A 19,819-nucleotide genomic window follows, 5' to 3' on the forward strand; every position below is an offset into this window, starting at 1 on the left:
ACAAACATAAGTATGCAAAGAACAGTTTGCAAATGAAACAAAACAAAACAAAAAACAAAACAAAAACCTGCAGAACCTTCGAGTACATTTCCCACAAGCAAACCTAAAGGCCAAGTTGTGCTTAGCCAATTAATTAATTTTATAAAAGAACAAATACACTTAATTTAATCCTAATGTTATATTGTTTGGGGAAGATTTAAATTTACCATCACATTTCCTTTAGTAAAATAAAATTTTCAAATTCTAAGGAAAGATTTCTAAAATAAATAACAATGAAATACCTACATAGGTTTCCAGAATATTGTGTCTTTGCCATAACTATAACAGGTTTGTCTAGCTTTAAGGTAATGTTGTAAATTAGGACCCAAATAAATAAAACAAATATATAATAGCTGTTTATTTCATATATCAATAAAAATATTAATCACAGGTTTCCTTTAAAGACAGTTCTTATTATATATCTAAATTTACACACAGCTCTCCAGGAAAAACTCTTGTTTGTAAAACAAGGTTGTTAGTTTTTTAAGTTGGAAATTTTATTTTTAAAAATATCACTCCTTAATTTACAAGGGAATATATCATGTTAATCATTCAGAGTTTCATGGGCTATCTCAAAAGTGACCTTTTTATCACTGTTCTGAAAAAGGAAACCTGATCTCCAATAAGTTAAAATACGTAATTCTTTGCATTAAAGTAATTTTTAACAACTCATTGGATAGTTTGAAACACATTCACATGTATTTGTGGAGATGACATAATTGACAGGAAATTAATACCAAATGCTCATGTATTAAAAATTATTAATATAGACTAGAAGTAAACATTCATATGTTTGTGACTTTGTCTCACTTTAACAAGACAGTAATTGCCAAAGATTGCTCAGAAAAAGTCAGTAGGAGTAGATAGCAAAATTTAGTCTATTGGTAGTCACCAAGTAGTAACACTAAATTGACAGAGAAAAACAATTTATTGGTTACCAAGGATTAATCAAAAGGTTGTTTCAATTAATCCAACACACAAATTCTGTTGGTAAGCATAAAAATTTGAAACAACTTTAAGCTAAAAGCATATAGTGGACAACAGGTTCAGTGTTCAAAGAAGTAACAACAAAGCAATTACGTTCATTAATATCGATTGCATAGCTAAAAATAACATTGAATTCACTGTGAAACCAATCCTATTTAATTCTAACACTCTATATAGAACGCTCTTAAATAAAAGGTTAGAGGTTTTGACTTAAAAAACAAAAAACTCTCACAAACCTAAAAAAGTTTTTAGAAACAACCCTTAGTAATTAGCCATGCTGATTAGTATGTAATGAAAATGAAAAGCTAAGCTGTGAAGATACTAATCATTACCACATTTAGACAGAAGGGAAAATATGCACATCAAAACACTAAAAACATTCACATACTACTACTGCTGCAACACCAACAGTAACTCAGATTGAAGGATAATTAATTTGACAAAACATAATAATTTAAAATCTGAGGCCAAATTTGCTTTCCAATATTCAAAAGAATGTAGACATTAAGTAATTCAAGTATCCTGTCTGAAAATAATCCACGCAAGCACTGCTAAAGTAAAACTACAAAACTATGTATTATATAAAAGAGTCACCAAAAATCCTATTTGCAGAGTAAATTAAATGTCTAGGTGGGGAAAAGAAAAATAATGAACATAAAGATGGGATCTAAAAATGCAGAATATGAAAAAAATAAAGTTGATAAAATAAGTGAAGTGAATTATTAAATAATCTGGAATATTTAGACAGACACTGGCTACCTTTCAATACCAAATTTTAGGTAAAAATCCTAATTAGTAAAGTTTAACACTTCTTAGAAGTTTTAATATTTTAGTCAGGAAAAAGCTATATAAATTTTAGGATTACTTGTTAATTTTGATATTTCTGCTAAAGTGGTTTTCAATTCTTAGGAGTTTTTGCTATAACATAATTTATCTTTAAAATTTAAAGGAAAAACTAATGAGAACTTTTGGCTGGGCGCAGAGGCTCATGCCTGTAATCCCAGCACTTTGGGAGCCAAGGTGGGTGGATCACCTGAGGTTAGGAGTTCGATATCAGCCTGGCCAACATGGTAAAACCCTGTCTCTACTAAAAATAAAAAAATTAGCTGGGCATAGTGGCAGAAACCTGTAATCCCAGCTACTCAGGAGGCTGAGGCAGGAAAATCACTTCAACCCAGGAGGGGGAGGTTGCAGCAGACCAAGATCAAGCCATTGCACTCCAGCCTGGGCGACAAGAGCAAAACTCTATCTCAAAAATAAAAAGGAACTTTCCCCCTAGCTCTGCTCTAAAATATGTACAAAGGTCATTCATTATAAATAAAAATAACTTAAAGCAATCTCCAATGTAACTATGGAGAATTCACTGAGTATTCAGTGTTTTTATATAAACTAAAATAACATGCAGCTCTAGAAAGAGCCACAAAAGCCATATAGGAAAACTTGTCTCAGTCTGTGCCCAGTAAGAACAACTTTAAGCTAGAAGCATATAGTGGACAACAGGTTCATTTCTGATTGTTTTCTTTTTTTCCTTTTTGCTTTGAACATCTTAATATGAAAAGTGATATTAATGACTACCCTACACTATTCTAACTTCCTAACATTATATGCTAAAACTATTTTCTATTCTTACCAGCTTTTAAACACTGATTGCAATTAGTGCTGAGATGTGCAATTTGAGGTAAACAGAAAGAAATCAAAAGAAATTCCTTCCCACCGTTAGAATTATTCAAAGACAGAGTAATTAAGCAGGCATCACAAACATTTTTAATTGGTTTTGAACTCATTTCTGTATGGGTTAATGACCTTAAAAGTGATAGCCAGCAATTTCATTATATTAAAGGAAAACTTTCACAATGTTTGTGTCTTTAATTTTACCATTACCAGGCTGTCTCAAACATGCCAATAAATTCAGTTTATTTCAGCAATGTTTTTGTTCTCTAGTTCTACTTATAGTAATAAAAATGACATATTAAATTTTAGTATACTCAATATAGGTATGTCTTGATAAATTTAGTTAAGTATACTTGATAAGTCTAAATTTTGGAAGAGAAAATGGTAAGCAATTACTCTTAAAATGGTATGATTCAAGGACTAATATCCTAAAACAAAAATAAACATGAAACAGTATGGTTTTCAATTGTTGTCTATCACTGGCAAGAATAATAGTTTCAAATAATTTCCTTCAAAAGGAGCTCCACTGTTGCTGTATGCCTGCAAAGCACAAGCTTACTTGAATTTTGAGAATAAAGTGGACCTCCATTAACATGAGGCTGAGCAGAAAACTGAGCAGTCACAGAGGGAGTTCGTCTGTATCCACCAGAAGATGTCGAAGAAGTAGTAGAGTTGTGTCGAGATATCTGCCTGGTCATTGTGCCATACTGGGAACCAGGAGCTGAGCCCGGGGCTGCTGAAAAGCATTAGTCAAAGGCAACCAACAAAGAGACTTGAGCATTGTAATAACCTTAGATAGCAGAACAAAGCGGGAGAGGGCCTCAGTAAGAAATACTTATTACTTTTTCAAGACCAAGGCACAAAATAAAGATAAAAATCAAGTAACTTTATCTCCAAAGTCAAAAACAGAAAAAAAAACAGCTGCATGGAAAGCTGCAAAAGTAAATAAGTAACATTCTCAAGCTTTTAAAAAACATAATCCCAAATGGTATTTTGCTATTATATATAAATTTTTGTGCATTTTAGAATACATAGCTTTCATATGTAAACTGTCTTTCCAATAAAATAAGTACAAAAAGATAGTGTGAGGAAGAAAGCATCAGTCTTTAAATATGAATATATTCGTGTCTGGTTTACAAGCTTCTTTCTTTCTACTGATAAAACTTTCAGAATTTTGGTTCACATTACGAGACTCTAGTCAAATCCAAGTTAAACAATAAATTTTCATCTACTATTTTTGAGTTTTTACTGAATTAGCAATTATTAGTATCAATACATATTAAGTAAAATCATTTTTAAGAAAAGTATCATTTCTAGTTTTAAATCACTTTCATATAATGTCAGATTTGTTGTGTATCTCCCAATTTTTAAGATTAACATACATTTTCCCTATTAAATTTTTATAACTGACACAAGCAGAAAATGTTTTGACTCTAATATACGGCATTTTAAGGCAGTTTTGTTTAGAAAATCTATTCTCTTTCTCCATTGCTTGGAGGGCTTCTTTTCCATAGTACATCCAAAGCATCTGCTTTTGAAAAAAAATTAGCATGCTCATATATATATACTTTCATCAGTTAATACTGAAACTGATGAAAATATTATTAATACTTAACATTGTCATCTTTACCAACATTTCAAAAGTTTCATATTTAAACCATTAACAGAGTTCAAAGCCTCTAAAGTTAACTATACTTTCCAAAGTTAACTTGAGGATTATTATTATTTTCCTTGCCCCACCTAAACACCAAACAATCACAGAGTAAGTAAAAAGCCAGCATCCTAGTTTATCTTCATTCAATTGTCTAATCATTCTTAGAGGTCACACGAGGTATCAGATAAAACCACACAGCAGAGGTTGTTCACTAAAAAAAGTGCTGATCTAACATTTTGGAACTCCCAAGTCATAGGCAGTCACTAATTATCTGAATCATTCACATGCTCATTTTCTAAATAGAAACAGTTTTTATAAGAATCGTCTATTCAAAAGCCTTCATGAATAAGTAATTTTGGACAGCTAGCTTTTCCAGAGAGCCAAGAAGTAAGCCTTTAAGGGCCAGGCACAGTGGCTCAAGCCTGTAATCCCAGCACTTTCGGAGGCTGAGGCAGGCAGACCACCTGAGGTGAGGAGTTAGAGACCACCCCGGTCAACATGGCAAAACCCCTTCTCTACCAAAAATACAAAATTAGCCAGGCATGGTGGCACGCACCTGTAATCCCAGCTACTCAGGAGGCTGAGACAGGAGAATCACTTGAACCCAGGAGATGGAGGTTGCAGTGAGCCGAGATCACGCCACTGCACTCCAGCCTGGATGACAGAACAAGACTCTGTCTCAGGGGAAAAAAAAAAAAAAAAGAAGTAAGCCTTTAACTGTTTTTGTTTTATTTATTTATTTATTTATTATTTTGGGTAAAGAGTCTGGCTCTGTCGCCCAGGCTGGAGTGCAGTGGCAGGATCATAGCTCACTGCAGCCTCAACCTCTGAGACTCAAGCAATCCTTCTAACTCAGTCTCCTGAGTGGCTGGCAATACAGGAGAGAGCCCCAAACCCAGCTAATTTTTTATGTTTTGTAGAGACAGTCTCACTATGTTGCCCAGGCCAGTCTTCAACTCCTGGGTTCAAGCAATCCTCCTACCTTGGCATCCCAAAATGGTGGATTACAAGTGTAAGCCACCACTCCCAGCCAACCATTTTTAATAGAAATCTCTGTGAAAGGATTTTACATTTCTCTGGCTTGTATAAAAAAGTGTATAGAATCCGAATTACTTTTTGTTGGTGATTCAAGAACAAAAGCCAATCATTTAGCAATTCTGAGCTATGCCTATTTTAGAATTTAATATTTTATCATAAAATAAATAATGCCAGAGTGTGACTTATATGCATAATTATATGTTATACATGTGAATTATACACATACATGTGTATAAAAAATTAAATAATATACAGCTCAAAAAATAAAATATTAAGATCAGAGGCTTCCTTTTAACCCCCTTCCTCGATTCCAGCCCCCACAAGGTATATGTTAAACATTCTCTTTCTTTTGTAAATAGTTTTTACCATATATACACACACACACACACACACACACAACCTTAAACAATACAGTTTCTACAAATTTATAGATTTTTATAATGAAAATGAATCTGTACATATTGCTGAATTGCTTTTTCCTTGATATTTTTTAAAATTCACCCAACGTGGCTATGTATATCAATGTCATTCATTTTTGCTATTTTATTTGTATGTAAATATACCATACTTTATATATCCATTCTACCACTATTAGACATTTTGGTTTCATTGAGATTTGTGCTATCAATACTACTACTATGAACATTCCTAAATATGGTTTCTGAATCTCTAGGGCAGTGGTTCTCAAACTTCATCATTAATCTATTATTTCTTCCTGAGGACTTATTTTTTGTTTAAGATAGGATCTCACTCTGTCACCCAGGCTAGAGTGCAGTGGCACCATCTCAGCTCTCTGGAACCTCTACCTCCCAGGTTCAAGCCATCCTCCAGCCTCAGCCCCCCGAGGAGCTGGGACTACAGGTGTGCACCACCATGCCCAGCTAAATTTTTTGTATTTTTTGCAGAGACAAGGTCTTGCTATGTTGCCCAGGCTGGTCTCAAACTCCTGGATCAAGCAATCCACCTGCCTCACCCCCCGCAAAGTGCTAGGATTACAGGCATGAGCCACTGTGCCCGGATGAACAGCATGTTCTAACACAGATTGCTGGCCCCATCCTCAGAGTTTCCAGATTGAAGTATGTCTGGAATGGGCCTTAGATTTTGTATTTCTAACTGTGTCTCAGATACTGATTGTCTGAGGATGATACTCTGAAAACCACTGCTCTAGGACAACGGTTTTCACACTTTTTGGTCTTAGGGTCCACTATTAGACAACCCCAAAAGGCTTTTGTTAACATGGGTTATAGCTACAGATACTTATCTTATTAGATACTAAAACTGATATATCTTTAAAACACATGAATACACAAGTACACATTTCATTAAGGTGTCAAAGCAATGACTTTATCATACTTCATACAGCTTCTAGAAAATTCCACTGTATCATTATAACAGAATGAGAATGAAAAAGGCAAATAATGAATAGAGCTCTGACCTCAAAAACTCCATGAAAAGGTCTTGGTATTCCTCAGGGGTCCCTTAACCATATTTTGAGAACTAGTGCTCTAGGGTAAATATGTAGAAATGAAATTGATAAATCTAGGGTAGGTGGGTATATGTTCAACTTGACTCAGAGTGCCCCACCCCACACGTATCATTTTCCTTTCCATTTTTCTCCTCCTATCCCCACCTTCACCCTGATCCTTTGACTGTTGTATATACCAGGGAGTTCCAAATCAAGTTTCACTTGCGTGGGGTGGGGGGGATTAGATTAGAAAAATCTAAACAAACAACAAATAAAAACACATTAGGCTGGTTATAAACCAAGCATTTCATATTATAGAAAAAGTTGTTTTATATTTGTTTACTGTGTAAGTGCAGAAGCCTTTCACCAGAAGTTAGTGATATTAGATTTAATACTTTAATCTTTGTATTATCATCTGCAACCTAGTAACTATAAAAGCTAGCACTCTACTAGCTACAGAGGAGTTTATTATGAATTATGCAAAGTAAGTTCAATGGCTCCAATGGCTATGCAATCTCACCTATCACAGTGCTCACTGGGAGAAGTGGTGGCAGAGGTGGTGCTGGTGGAGCTCCAGAAGGAGGAGGGACAGAAATGTTTTCTAATAAAATAGTTTATAATTCAGGTCAGAGTACAAGAAAAGAAAACTAAACATTCTGAAACAGCAAGAAAGTACAATGTATTGGAAAGAAAAAGAAAAAAGATACCCACATGTAAAGCATGCTCAAACGAGTAAGAATTTTACTAGGTAAAAAGGCTACTGAGTTTATACCTGCCTTAACTAACAAATATGCCTGTTTTCATAAGTGGCTTTTTCTCCTTTTTTAAAAATATGCTTGAAAAGCTAAGAATTTTTTTCCCAACATTTTTCATTATCATACTTTAAAAATATACATTTTTTAACAATATAAAAAGTCTCCATTTCATTTACTAAAAATCAAAAGGCTAATTTAATGCTCTCCAGGGAGTTCTTAAATTTTTATACTTTCTAAAAAGTAAAATAACTTTCCTATTTTAATCTTATTTTACATTTATTGCATTTTACTGAAATATATACTGAATATCATAGATAAATGTAGTAAAGTCACAAAATAAGCAAACACCAGAGTATATACTGCCCTGCAAGGCAACTCATAGAAACATAATTCACCTTTATAAACACTGATTCTCCAGTTGGAGTATCGTATAATACTGGTTTGTTCTTCAAATAATAACTATCATTGTTGACTAGTGCACTAGGCAAATACAGTCAGCTCTCCATATCCATGGGTTCCTCATTGATGGATTCAACCAACCATAGATTGAAAAGATTTCTGGGGGAAGAAAATGGATGGCTACATCTGTACTGAACATGTGCAGACTTATTTTTCTTGTCACTATTCCCTAAACAATACAGTGTAACTATTTAATTAGCACTTATATTGTATTAGGTATTATAAGTAATCTAGAGATGATTTTAAAAATATGAGAGGATGTGTGTAGGTTATATACAAACACTACACTAGTTTATAGAAAGGACTTGAGCATCTATGCATTTTGGTATCCACAGGGAACCCTGAAACCCACCCCCATGGACACTGAGTAATAAATATATTTCTAAAGCAAAATGGCCAACAAAAAGTTGTTTAACAAAACTACTTAATATGCACCATATATAAGGAGAAACAGCTGGTGAAATCCTAAAGACTCTGTAAAAAGCAATCTAAAAATATTGATAACTTTGTTATCAGCCTTTGTTCTAGCAACAATCACAAATTTAATAATTTTACTCAATACGACTAATTTATTTCAGCCTTCCACAATAAAGCTCATAAATACTATCATGGATTAATAAATAACACACCTGGTCCAATAGTGGGTGGCGAAGGTGTAGGCACAGCAATGGGAATGCCAATACTACTGCTACCGCTGTTTTCTCGACTTCCACTTCCTCCACTACTTCCACTGGAAAAAAATAAAAACATTGTGAAAAAGCAATTGTAGAGACATATTTTTAAAAAGCTGTAATCATCCAAGGCCACTAAATACTCCTTTTATGCCATATAGTCATCCCTCAGTATCCTTGGAAGATTGGTTCCAAGAAACCCCTTGGATACCAAAACCCATGGATGTTAAAGTCCCGAAGCTGGCTCTGTAGAACCAGCGAATATGAAAAGTTGGTCTTCCATATCCACAGGTTCTGCGTCCCATGAATACTGTATTTTCAACCCAAGACTGGCTGACTCTGGGAATGCAGAACCTGAGGGAGGGCAGGAAGGAGGTGTGTGTGTGTGTGTGCGCGCGCGCGCGCGCACGCATGTGAGTGTGTAGAAAATTTTTAACTATTCATCACAAATCTTAACCTTAATATTTGAAATGGTTCCACTTCTCAACCTATCTGGAACCAATATAATGAAAACATAGTACTTAAAACCACCTCTACTGAAATATTTATCACCAACAAAATCTTACAGTACAATGAGTCAACAAGTGTTTATTCAAAACCCGCTATGAAGAGCAGTCAACAATGCAGTCATGAACACACTGTCTGAAGCTGCCTTTTTTCCAGCAAGGACTTGGCAAGTTACAGCCTGTAGGCTAAAACTGGTCCACTGCCCAATTTTTACTACCTGTGAGCAAAGAACGTTTTTTAATTTTTTAATAGTTAAAAAAAAATTAAGAGATATAATATTTTGTAATACATTAAAATTATATGAAATTAGAATTTCAGTGCTATAAATAAAGTTTTACTGGAACATAGCCACATTCATTTACGTATTGTCGATGGCTGCTTTTGTGCTACAATGACAGATCTGAGTAATTGCATCAGAAACCATAAGGCCCACAAATCCTAAAATATTGACAATCTGGCCCTTCAAAGAAAAAGTTTGCTGATCCCTGTTCTAATATAATGAGCTCTTGAAAAAAGAAATATACCTTATTGGCAAATAAGCCTAACATCTAATGAACAACATTCAATAACTGCTTGTTGAATATGATTGAACTATGCTGCCACTATAGAGAAAAACCATACTTTGATCCAATAGTTCAACCTCAACAAAGAGAACAATTTTGTTCCTCAATGAACCTGACCTGATACAGAATTTGCAGCTATCAACTTAACAATTTGTTTACTAACAGTAGCAACAGTAATAAGGATCACTTATCTAGTATCTCGCATTTTGATATACCCTATTTAGTGGAATTCCCATAAATCTTTTTTGATAAGTTATCTCCCATTTACCAACCTAAGAGTGAAGGTAGAAGAGAGGTTCCCTGCCCAAGTTACTGAGAGAGAAAACTGAAGAATAAAACAAATTAGGGTATATAAAAAATTTATTTGGTTTTATAAAGCACTCAAAAATTGAAGTGGCTACATTTTGGGGGAAGAGAGTCAAGGCGATAACTGGGAAGGAGCATGAGGGGGCTTCTGGGTTGCTGGTAATGTTCCATATTCTGATCTGGGTGATGGTTATAAGAGTGTGTGTCCATCCATCAAGTTGCATACTTAATAAAGTGGATACTTTTCTGAATGCTTATTATGCTCCATAACTAAATTTTTAAAAACCCACTGGATAGTTTTTAGGACATTTAAAAATAAATACAGTAACATATTCTAGTATACTGATTCTCTTAATAAAGTCTCCCTCAGATTTAAGCTCAATCTTCTTTCCTTCCATCTCTGAAAGTTTAAATCATGTTGTATAATTCCTATAATATTAAATCTTTTCTCCAAAAGTATTTGAGTGGTTTGCCTTGAACTTTTTTGAAAGAGTATTTTAAAACATTCTTTAGTCTTGAACCAAATATATATCTGTACCGCTATTAAAAGGAGGAAATACAAACAATCCATTAATAGTACAATGAATGCCATTAAAATCTTTAAAAAAACACAGAAGTTATAACACAAAATTACAGGAACACATATAATATTATGCCACCAACTTTTACATTTGGTATTAGCATTAAAGTGGCACTTCACCTTTACTCAGCACCTTCATAGGAGTTTGACACCAGTCAGTAACACCCACTTCAGAGATGTTCAAATACTCAACCTGAAGGCTTACCTGTGTGTCCTTGGTCTCTGATTTAAAGACGCTGTCCTGCCTGGACTATGCTGACTTCCAAGTCTAGCAGGACTCGTCATATAGTCATTAGGAACTGTTGGGGGTTTAACAGGTTCCAGGGTTTTATAAGGAGTATTCCGTCTAAAGAAGCATAGTGGAGAAAGGAATAATGAATTAAAAAGATAAAGTAGTATTTTTCCCAAAAATATGTGAGTCTCCCTTTGTGGCAATATATACCAGGATTTAAAAAAATAATAATAAAGTTGGTAGTTTTCAAAAATATTCCTCACTGGGATATATGAATTTTGTTACTTTAACATACAAACTAAAATTTGTTACCTTTTCTTACAAAAAACATAGGAGAGGGTAATTTAAAGTCCTAACCTTATCTCTAAAAATTATGGTCATAATTTTTTTAATGCTCAGTAATATCAAACTTTAAAATGTACATTATTCTCAGCTCAGTCACCCATAAGCCACTGTTCTTTAAATAGGAAGCTAAAATTTATTTACATAGGAAGCTGCAACTTATTCCTACCTCAACATGGCCATAAATGGAGATGTACATTCTGATCATTAATTTCTCAATAAATGATTTTAACTTTTCAGTTTAATAACTTCATGTGTTTTTTTTTTCAGGGGGAAAGGGTTTAATGAATAAAAATGAAAACTAAGACTTTCTTAAAAGAAGACTGAGTGCTGAACAAACCCTCCAACAAAAAGCAAGAAATTCAATATAATATTTCCAGTGTTAAAAATAATCTTAAAGAAATGTAATACCTTGGTAAGTATTCACTATATTTAGTACACTGAGAATTAGGAAGGAAGAAGCCATTGTTATCTTTTCTACTTGTCCAACTGGCCTTCCCTTGGAGCTACTCTAGTATAAAGAGGCCTAAGATTACCAGCAGAAGTCTAGTTACATATAAAGTGCATACTTTTCTAAAGTAAAGAGTCCCTAAGTCTCAGATGCCACACAATAAAGGAAACAGAAGAGCTGTGGACTAGTAAGCCATACTGTACAAAAGAAAACCACTAGTCAAAATTCTATAATATAGATATTATAAACATATGCAAAGGTACCATTTTGAATACTCTAACCATTCCATTTAAAACAAACAAGTCAGATTTATATTTTTAAAAAATTAGATGACAAAAAATAAATAATATTATATATACACATATTAAAACTTTCCTGGTACAGATTATAGAGAATATTACAAAGCAGTCAGATTCATTTGGGATTCTGTTCAGGAAAACAGGAATTAAAGTGAATTTGTAAAAGGTAGCGTCACATAGAAAGGGTAGTATGGCAAGGATCCCATACACTTACTTACAGAAACACCTTTTCCTTTAGCATGTGAATTCTTTTGTAAAACCTAGTTGAATTCTTACCCCAGTGTTCCCCGGCCTGACATGGGAGGACTTGGCGGTTTCTGAGTAGGAGGATTTGTTCTCGACAGTGTGCCAGTTCTTGCAGGCTGGTTATTTCCATGCTAAGATGTGGAAAGAAATGCTTTTATTTTTATATCAAATTGTTCTCTTCGTGTTTTAACACCATGTATTATTTTTTTTAATATCAGAATGTGAATTAAGGATTCCCAGACAGTCTGAATAAAGACTTTGGTACTACAGTTTAAAAAGTCAAGAAACCGCTTGCACTTGGTTTTTCCTATCATTTTATGCCATTCATATCAAATTGTAGCAAAATACAGGTAAAATGACTGGATTTCATATATTATTTTATCGTTAAACATGTTCACTGAGATCAAACTTATCTGCATTCAAATGCTGGGTTTCCTAAAATTTTTGAAATGTGTGCATAAACTATAGATCTTACTTGTCAATTTGCTCAAATACCCATCAGAAAAATCATCTTCGTCCTGACAATTCAGTAACAAAGTCACATATGATGTCTGGGAAACCTCCTAATTGTAAGTCAATGAAAGCAAGGCAACTATCGAAAAATGAGCAAAGCAATAAATGTTAGCAAAATTAATGTTCCTATATAAATGTAGATGTCAATATATCTTTGATATATTAACACAGCCAAGCTAAATATTGCTTATTTGAACTGAATTTGAGTATATTTAATCTACATAAATCCTACAGGGAAAAGCAGACAGACATAAGAAGAGTTTTCAAATTTTAGTGGCTCTGCAGCCTCTATCAATATAGAGGAAATACTGTGGATCAAATAAGTAATGTCTCTTACCTTGGCTTTTAGCCACTTTACGTTGGCAAAAAAAGGGGGGGAAAAGTAGACATTAATGCTAGGTAAGTTATATCTGATAGGACAGGTTTACATTTACAGTTATTCAATTCATGTTAACAAGCTTTCTTCCAGCCATGTTTCAAATACTTTGTAAAGAAAAAGATATCCATAAGTACTGGGGAAATACTCATGTGTTTCATGTATTTTTCAAAAGAATTAAATTCATAAGGAAACCATCACTTAATTATTCCAATCTCATGCAGGCTCAATGATTGTTTAAGTCAGTATTTTATCCTATGAAATCAATTCAACCGAATCACAGATGATTAAAAAAATACATTCATTTAAATGCAAACACCATAACCCATTAGATGTAAAGCTATTTTAACATATTGGTACATGAGACCTAACACTTTACTGGATAATGAATGTTCAAGTATGAGTGAATATTCATTACTTCAATGGTAGTATAGTTTAAAAAGTGGTAAATTGCAAATGTTAAAATTCAAAACCACAGATTGCTTTCAAAAATGAAAAAAGTACCTCGTACCTCAATGTTTAAAAACAAACTCATCATGCACAGTGGTAACTTAGCCAGATTCTAACTAAGAAATAAACTCCAGAGACTCTGGAAAACCCTCTCATTCCTAGCTTCTGAACCCCAATCCTGAGCAGGCCAACGCTAATAGGAGGTTCTAAGTAGCTTTAGTTCTAAGTTTTCTTCTGAGCCAGTTAAGTCAAAATTCAAAGTTGAAGAAACGTTGTTTTGATCCTAAAGCCTACTTCTATTAAAGCTGACTACCCTACATAACATGTAACAATGTGTAGAGTCCTAAAGCATCACTACTTGTACATGCCATTTAAAAAAACACTTCATGTTTTAGAGTCTAATTTTTTTATAGATTTGGGGGCTTCAAGTTTTGTTTTTGTTTTTTTTTAATAATATCTGACATTCTCAACAAGTAAGTACCATTTCTCAGGTGGCCACAAGGCAATATTAAAGGAAATCATCCAAAGGAGAGATGTGCTATCTCTTGAATACATTATCATTTATAGAAACGGTGTCAGAAATTTGGATACTTCAATATTCGTTTAAGATGATACTGCTTATTTCTTTCTGGAAACAACATCTGGCACCCTCCCTAACCATGACATTTCACACCTAGAGAATGAAATTTGTGTAACATTATTAGGATCCTTGAAGATAAAATATACTAATGTATACTTTAGTATCTGTACTGCAGTATATGTTATATATGTATAGTATATACTTACATACTAATGTAAATCTAATGTGTATACATTACAATACATTAAATACTATCCTAAAATAACTAAGAAAATATTCTAAATATGCCCACATATCTTCCTTCATTTGTCATTTCAAGTGGATAAAAAACAAAAAACATAGCATTCAAGTATAAGTTGGTCCCAAATGGAAAGAATAAAAGAAGAATCAGATTGGGAATGAAAATTCTACTTGAACCCTGTGCTAGTACTATGCAATGGTGGAAGCTTTAACCTCTTATGGAGTTCAGCCTCCTCTACTGAGTGTGATTAGATATGTAAATGTGTCAGTGTTGGGGAGTGTTACTAGGAAATAACATCTATATCTTACAGCTGAAAATACTGATGATATTTTTGCTAGAAATCTATAAAATTATTTCATTTAAATATCCCCAAAACATATACAAAATGAAACTGTTTTTTAATTCCTTAAGATCTCATTTCAGGCTAGGCACGGTGGCTCACACCTATAACTTCCAGCACTGTGGGAGGCCAAGGAGGATGGAATGCTTGAGCCCAGGAGTTTGAGACCAGCCTGGGCAACATGACGAAACCCTGTCTATTGAAAAATAAAAAATAAAAAATTAGCCAGGCATAGTGGTGCACACCTATAGTCCCAGCCACTCAAAAGGCTGAGGAGGGAGGACCACTTGAGCCTGGAAGGTTGTGAGCTGTGATTGAGCTATTGCACTTCAGCGAGACCCTGACTCTTTTAAAGTTCTCACTTCATTTCCTTAACATTTACATTTATGGATGAGTAATTTTAACATTTGCCTGGAATCTGTTTGAAATCCCCTTTGATTACTCCCCATCTTCTAAGTATATCATAGTTTTGTATGTCATAGGTACTAAATGTCTAAAGCTAATTCTTTTTTTTGGAGACAGAATCTGCCTCTGTTGCCAAAGCAGGAGTGCAATGGTGTAATCTTGGCTCACTGCAACCTCACCTCCTGGGTTCAAGCAATTCTCATGCCTCAGCCTCCCAAGTAGCTGGGAATACAGGTGTGCACCACTACGCTTGGCTAAATTTTGTATTTTTAGGAGACAGTGTTTCGTCATGTTAGCCAGGCTGGTCTCGAACTCCTAGCCTCAAGTGATCCTCCTGCCTCAGCCTCTCAAAGTGCTGAGATTACAGGCATGAGCCACTGTGCCCAGCCAAGGCTAATTCTTTCTTTGAAATGATTTTTAAATCACTCCTCTGCTTTATAAAATTAAAATTTTTTTAAATCATTCTTATGTAAATATTATAAAGCTTTAGTTTCTACACTGTTTTAAAAAAATTTAATCAGAAAGCTGAGACCATTAGTGCTAAGATGGCTCCAGCATTCTGAGTTCCTACTTAGGCAAACCAAAACACAACTTAGAGTAACTTAATCAGAAACCTCCAACCTCTAACTAGGAGCTTTACTAATCAGAAACCACAATTAATTTCTAACCAATCAAATATTTCACTTGTCTTGCTGCCTTGAACCTCCTCCTGCTTCATGTCTCCTATGGTCTGAAGCTGCCCAATTCATGAATCAGTGTAGACTCAAATTCCAAAAAAATTTAATACAACTAAGTTTATCTTTTAAGACCAATAATAAAATCTAAAAACTCCTAGATCACATAATCTTTGAGGCTTAAAAACAAGCACACAAACACATACTAATCCAATCATACCTTGGTATCAAGAAGGCTTGGTTCCAGGACCCCCATGGATACCAAAATCCAAGGATGCTCAAGTCCCTCATATAAACTGGTGTAGTATTTACTTATAACCAACACTACCCTCCAGTATACTTTATGTCATCTCTAAATTACTTATAATAGCTATTACAAGGTAAATACTATGTAAATAGTAGCTACATTCTATTTATTTGTATTTTTTTTATCCTTGTATTGTCCTTATATTTTTTACTCTTTTTCCTTCTGGAATTTTTTTATCCAAGGTTGGCTGAATCCACAGATGCAAACATAGGGCCAACTACATATAAAAAGTCCTTTGTAAATTATGATCCAGGCTGTTATTAGTGTTCGTCAAAATAAATGCAAATTTCTCTGCTAGGCATTCAAGCCTTCCCTATTCTACCTTCTTCTCAAACCTTGTGCTCACTTAAAAAGATCATCTTCTTTTGATTATACTTTATGAATATGTTCTGGTAGTTTCTCTATGCTGGGATTCTCTTATACATATTTTATTATTATTCCCAAATATCAAATCAGATTTACTTTGGGATATTTTGCGTATTTTTAAATTCTTATTAAATTAACATGTACCATTTATTTCATAGCATAAAATGCATTAACACAGTAAATGCTATTTAAATAAAACCCAGGTAAATTTAAATGCAAATCTAAACACTAAAATTTACATCATAAAATAAGAAAATACAAAGGAATAGTAATCTTGCAGTATGGCAATCTTAAGCATAAAGCCTAATAGCTATAAGAAAAATATTAATATATTTAGATATAATTTTTAAAATTCTGTAAGTATATTTTTTAAATACCAAAACATCAAAGTCAAAAGCCAAACAGCAACATGAGTAAGTATTTGCCAATACACGACAGGCTACTCTCTTTAAACAGAAAAAAAAAAAAAAAAAAAGCTTTTACAAGTCAGAAAGAAAACAAATGTCTAAATAGAAAAGTGGGCAAAAGATACAAAAATAATTCAAAAGCTGTAAGCAGTGTCTCTATACACAAAACACTAATTTTAAAATAAACTTAAACTTTTCCTCCTAATAATTTTGACCTGGCATGTGTTCATTAACTACTACCAAATTTCTATCTTCACACATCTCTACAATGCTCTGGAAATATTTAAGCCAACAGTGATCCTTTAGAGAGAACACAAAACTAAGAAAATAAAGCAGCATTAAGACTACTGGGAAAAAGTAATTGTGTATATGTGTGTATTTTTCAGTCACAGAAACAAACTATAGACAAATATACCAAATAATCAGCTTCTACAGTATATTCTTCTCACAGACCACGCACCTTCATCCCTACCCAAAAATATATTTTAAAATAGCCTGCACAACAATGTGAGTGTACTTAATGTCACAGAACTATACACCTAAAAACAGTTAAATGGTCATTTTATGTATGTGTATCTTACCATAATAAAAAAATCTAAAAGCAAAAAACAACCCCCTCCATCTAATGTATCCATATTATGGCTAGAAAGCAGATTGCCAAAATTCACATTCATATACTTTCAGCATATATTATGCTGTTTATACCTCCCACTTACATATATACAATGAAATAGTTAAATTTTCTTACCCAAAACTTCCTTGTAAAATTTGGATTCATCTTATACTTAGCTAAGTACTATGTCTTGAACTGTTAAACACAATTACTAGTTGAGAGATGAGGTAATGGAAGATATTCACTACTAAGATAATGACAGAAAAAAATTTAAATTAATGTGTATTGCTTTGGTAGGAATAATAAGGTGAAGCAAAAATGTGGAGAAGTGAGTGTGATTGTGTTTGTGCATGCGTGTGTTCATGTATACAGGTATATAGGTATATATATATGCATGCATGCATATATCCTTTTTCGTTAAATCCCAAAGTGGGCAGTAACACAAAAGACATTTTCCCCAGATTCTCAAAACTCCAGCCCCAGAGTTCAGTCTAGTTTAAAGCACCTTGAATTAAAACTGAATTTGAACTCTTATACAATCCAAGCCACATCCCTGGATAAAAATACAAGAAAAAAACAAGCAGTCTCCTCTGCATTTGCAAAGTGTTCCAATTTTACATACAATTTCCAGACATGAAAGGTGAAGAGGAGATTCCAATAGTCTCAGAGAGGAATAGAATAAAGGTTAATGCTGTCAGCTATACTCTTCTCTCAACCAGGAATTCCAGAAAACCCAGAATGCAACAGATTCAGCAACAGCATCAGTCAGATAAATCAGTTAGGACAAGCTTCAAGATTCTAGCTGACTCCTTAAAAACTTAGAAAATATTCTGAAGACCGGAATAAAAATCAAATAGTCCTCTTGGAAAGGAACTACCAAATTTCAAAGGAATAGTTTATCCTGAGCAGAAACAGCTAAAGAATTTAGGTCATTCCAAATGCTTTCAAAATGACCTATAAATACCAAAAAGCTGACACACTACAGGTATCCTTCAAGATCAGCTAATTTTGCTATACTTAGAAATGAACACAGGCAACACATCATCTCTCACCTGAAAATCTGTGGGGGTTTTTTGTGGGGGAAGTGTGGGGGTAACGTTAAGACAAAATTCCATACAATTTTCATTTTTTAATAAGTTGCTAGAATTATATATATATATGTATACACACACACACACACAGGTATACAAATATATATACACATTTAGGAATGACAGGATAAAAGTATTTATAAATTATCTTCTAAAGTGATTTTGAAAAGCCTGTAGATTTTTACTTTTAAATATTCAGCAGTAAAAGACAGACATGGCATTCACAACACAAATGGATATTAGTCTAGAATCTATGGCTTAATTAACATCTATTTCAAGTTTTAATATCATTTTTAATATAGCCTATTTCACTGATAAAATTGCACCCCAACCTTAGTAAAATGCATATTAAATATTGTATGAAAATTATAATCCTAGTTGCTAAAGAGAATCTATTAATTAAAATTATCTTTATCACAATATTTCCTATCCAAAATATTTACTGGATATGCAAATTAGTGTATTAATGTAATATAAAATGCTTACCTTGACACCATGGCCCACATCATCCAGAACTGTATAATCGATAGGTTTCCGAATATACCTTACAGGGCGCTCCATATTCGCAGGTGCTATTATTTTGTGAGTTCTTGATGTATTCTTATTTGTTGTCAAAATACCAATCTCTCTTCGAGCCACTTTCTCTTTATGAATATCCACAGTCTATATTTTAAATTTGAACAAAGCAAGAAAACATTATTTGGCATAATATATTTGCTATCGACACACATTGGACCATATTTAGGGTGGACCATAGGACTGCACCACATGTCTCTTTTCCAGTGAATACTATTAAATTATACTAGACTAAAAGCGGAGAATATTTAATGTTGGTTTAATGTACCAACTAATGTAATGGATTTGATTCTAAAACAATCCTCTAGAAAGCAGTTTTGTTTCCAAACAATTTGGTATGTGGGCCAGGCATGGTGGCTCACACCTGTAATACCAGCATTTTAGGCCAAGGCAGGTGAATTGCTTGAGTTCAGGAGTTCAAGACCAGCCTGGGCAACATGGCAAAACTCTGTCTCTACAAAAAATACAAAACAGCTAGGCATGGTGGCAAATGCCTGTGGACCCAGCTACTAGGGACGTGAAGTGAGGGGATGGCTTAAACCTAGGAGGCTGAGGTGCAATGAGCTGTGATTGTGCCACTGCACTCCAGCATGGGCGACAGAGACCCTGTCCCTA

General features: G+C 33.8%; 1 protein-coding gene across 16 annotated transcripts in view; it reads right to left on the reverse strand.

Moving 5' to 3' along the window:
- Nucleotides 1-19,819, reverse strand: part of ABI1 (abl interactor 1) — a 119,653-nt gene that overhangs the window by 9,450 nt on the left and 90,384 nt on the right. For 2 of the 16 annotated variants that reach the window (XM_021670640.2, XM_021670645.2), the window contains exons 3-9: nt 19,115-19,291; nt 13,116-13,130; nt 12,296-12,396; nt 10,901-11,041; nt 8,698-8,798; nt 7,375-7,455; nt 3,257-3,430 (exon numbers count right to left, since the gene is read on the reverse strand). In XM_021670640.2, the coding sequence (XP_021526315.1) occupies nt 3,257-3,430; nt 7,375-7,455; nt 8,698-8,798; nt 10,901-11,041; nt 12,296-12,396; nt 13,116-13,130; nt 19,115-19,291 (790 nt within the window). Of the gene's footprint in view, nt 1-3,256; nt 3,434-7,374; nt 7,456-8,697; nt 8,799-10,900; nt 11,042-12,295; nt 12,397-13,115; nt 13,131-19,114; nt 19,292-19,819 lie in introns of all 16 variants that reach the window. The other 14 variants (XM_021670639.2, XM_021670644.2, XM_021670643.2 and 11 more) reach the window with 8 other exon arrangements.

The sequence above is a fragment of the Aotus nancymaae genome, unplaced genomic scaffold (assembly GCF_030222135.1).
Source record: "Aotus nancymaae isolate 86718 unplaced genomic scaffold, 86718_ANA_hifiasm-v0.15.2.pri h1tg000077l, whole genome shotgun sequence".
Lineage (NCBI taxonomy): Eukaryota > Metazoa > Chordata > Mammalia > Primates > Aotidae > Aotus > Aotus nancymaae.